This window comes from Arvicola amphibius, chromosome 11 (genome assembly GCF_903992535.2).
Source record: "Arvicola amphibius chromosome 11, mArvAmp1.2, whole genome shotgun sequence".
NCBI classification, from domain to species: domain Eukaryota; kingdom Metazoa; phylum Chordata; class Mammalia; order Rodentia; family Cricetidae; genus Arvicola; species Arvicola amphibius.
Window position 1 is genome coordinate 54893840 of NC_052057.2, and position 3044 is coordinate 54896883.

General features: G+C 42.3%; 1 protein-coding gene across 1 annotated transcript; it reads left to right on the plus strand.

Annotated features, from left to right (window-relative positions):
* Positions 1–466: 466 nt before the first annotated feature.
* LOC119826661 (vacuolar protein-sorting-associated protein 36-like) lies at positions 467–1480 on the plus strand. The gene has a single exon (XM_038348091.1). It carries the CDS (start codon positions 486–488, stop codon positions 1377–1379), a length of 894 nt encoding a protein of 297 aa, XP_038204019.1. The 5' UTR covers positions 467–485; the 3' UTR covers positions 1380–1480.
* Positions 1481–3044: the final 1564 nt, after the last annotated feature.

Below are 3044 nucleotides of genomic sequence, written 5' to 3' on the forward strand. Positions count from 1 at the left end.
AGGTTAAGATCTCTCCTGGTAAGCCACACCTCGTGGTGCTACACATATTACTAAATATGGGTTAAAGGAAGATGTGAAAATTAACCAATAAGAGGCTAAAACTATGGGCCAGGCAGTGTTTTAAAAGAATACAGTTTCCATGTAATTATTTTGGGTAAAGCTAGCCGGCAGCCGGGTGGCGGGATGCAGCCCAGCCGCTTCCTTCTACAGATTGGCGCCCAACGCGGTGACTAAATCCCCGCAGGCGGATCTCTGTGAGTTCGAGACCAGCCTGGTCTACAAGAGCTAGTTCCAGGACAGGCTCCAAAGCTACAGAGAAACCCTGTCTCGAAAAACCAAAAAAAAAAAAAAAAAAAAAAAAAAAAAAAAAAAAAAAAAAAAACCTGAGTTGGCTTTAAATAAAGGAGAGAGAGCACTCCTGCCCAGATCACCAAAGCAGCAGGATGTGATCTGCCCAGCTGAAAAGTGCCAAAATCGTGGTTCATATGCACCCAGCTCCTGCTAACAAAGAGCCCGGTCCATTCCAGAGCAGTAAGAACTCCTACATCAAACTCTCCTTCAAAGAGCATGGCCAGATCGAGTTTTATAGGCGTTTATCAGAGGAAATGACACAAAGGAGGTGGGAGAATGTGCCAGTTTCCCAGTCACTACAGACAAATAAAGGAGTCCAGCCAGGAAGAGTAAGAGCTGTAGGGATTGTGGGTATCAAAAGGAAACTCGAAGAAAAAAGAAAAGAAACCAACAAAAACATTTCTGAGGCCTTTGAAGACCTGAGCAAGCTAATGATCAAGGCTAACGAAATGGTAGAGTTATCAAAATCGATCTCTAATAAGATTAAAGAGAAACAAGGTGACGTCACAGAAGATGAGACCATCAGATTCAAGTCCTACTTGCTGAGTATGGGAATCGCCAACCCGGTTACCCGGGAGACCTATGGCTCAGGCACACAGTACCACATGCAGCTGGCCAAACAGCTGGCTGGAATATTGCAGGCACCATTAGAGGAACGTGGGGGAATAATGTCGCTCACAGAGGTGTACTGTTTAGTGAACCGAGCTCGAGGGATGGAGTTGCTCTCCCCAGAAGATTTAGTGAATGCATGCAAGATGCTGGAGGCGCTGAAATTGCCTGTCAGGCTTCGGGTTTTTGACAGTGGTGTCATGGTAATTGAGCTTCAAACCCACAAAGAAGAGGAGATGTTGGCCTCAGCCCTGGAGACAGTTTCAGAAAGGGGATCTTTAACATCAGAAGAGTTTGCCAAACTTGTGGGGATGTCTGTCCTCCTAGCTAAAAAAGGCTGCTTCTCGCTGAGAAGATGGGCCATCTTTGCCGAGATGACTCCGTGGAAGGCTTGTGGTTTTACCCAAATTTATTTATGACACAGAACTAAGAATTTTGTATCTGATAGACCTTTTGTCAATACACTTGGCATCATGCCAAGGTCATATGACATTGAGCTAAGCGGTGAACACAAATAAACCAAGAATTTGTTAGAACTTCAAAAAAAAAAATAAAGGAGAGAGAGAGTTTAACACAGCTTTTTGCTGTTTGCCTGGACATGCCGTAGAGAGATTTCCTGTTTCGGCAATAGTGGCAGAGAAAAAGCTGCGTCATTTTAAAAACGCGGTTTCCTGGTGCTGTGCCACCAGTGCAAACTCTGCCTTTAAAGCATTTCAATGGCTTTTATGGGACTGGATGCTTGTGTGCCCACTCAGGATCGGAAAGAAAGTACTCTGAGACCGTGCCAATGGTTCAGCACTCGCCGCCTGCATCTGGGCAGATGGCGGAATCCAGGCTTAGGCAGGCAGAAGAACATGGCGGATTCCTGCCACAATACAGAGAGATGTTTTCAGACTGCTCAGTGCTCTGTGCGTCAGATTTGGCTATAACTTGGATGAAAAAGAATTTCTGTGCTGCACGCTCAGTCTCAAAATTAAACTGCTTAGTGCAGCTCCAATGTGGACTGCTGTGTACCTGGAACTGTGTGCAGCTCAGGGGCACCAAATGACTGAGGCAGGAGCAGCTCTGGCTCTGCTCCGACATGCTGAACTGTGCAGACCTCAGGCAGGAACTATCGGAATTACCATAATAACAGCGCAGTTAAGGTTTAGACTTGGCTGTAAACAGGCGGTACCGTATTACCTCTACCTGGCACAACTTAAGTTTTTAAGAAGTAGTTAACCTTTTAAGAAGTGCTCCTGGATAGTAAAGAATTACAGGTTCACAATAGGATGGATTCAGACATAAAAGACATTTAAATGAGTCACAGTGTTGGATGAATGTATGTAGGCTTGAGAGAAAAAAAATATAGAGAGAATAAAGTTAATGCCTTTAAAAAAGGGTAAAGTCTTTAAAGAGACAGAATAAAGTAAAGTGATAGAGTGAAAATAAGCCATGTAAAAATGGAAAATTCACAGAGAGTCTGGATTATGTATTTTATTGTGTTTTCTTTGAAATTTTTGACTGTACAGGAGCTAAATACAGAGAGACATTTCATTATATGGGCTGCCAGGCTAGACCAGAATGGACATTTTAACGGTATGACTTCAGAATTTGGATCTAAGAGCATGATGCTTTGGAAAAGATTTCTTCTTTTGTTTTCACAGAGGATCAGACTCTGTGGATTGCTTCTATCCCAATATGGTATGATAGACCACGCCCTCCTGAAAAGTTGCTGTGAACACCTTCAGAAAATTACTTTGCTCAACTGCTGACTGAAATGACCCTGGCACACAGGTTATACCATGAAAGACCTAAATTACAGCACCCCCATTCAGCAGGAAGCAGTTTGGAGAGAAAAAACTGCGCCCATTTTCCCAAATATTGTTTATAAATGTTCTTTTACATTTAAAGGGGGATATGATATAGAGATGAATAATTTGCAATGGTATGGATTTTAAGGTCAATTTGTTATATGTATATGTATTTCTGATCTTGATTAAGGTATTGTAATTGTGTAGTTCATTTAAAAATGTAATGTATAATTAGGAAATATAGGTTGTTAATGGATAATCATCAATAATAGTCAAGCTTGTAGTCATGTT

Bases quoted from the DNA above. Each gene is read 5' to 3' on its own strand.
- LOC119826661 (XM_038348091.1), top strand. From the start codon at position 486: ATGCACCCAGCTCCTGCTAACAAAGAGCCCGGTCCATTCCAGAGCAGT.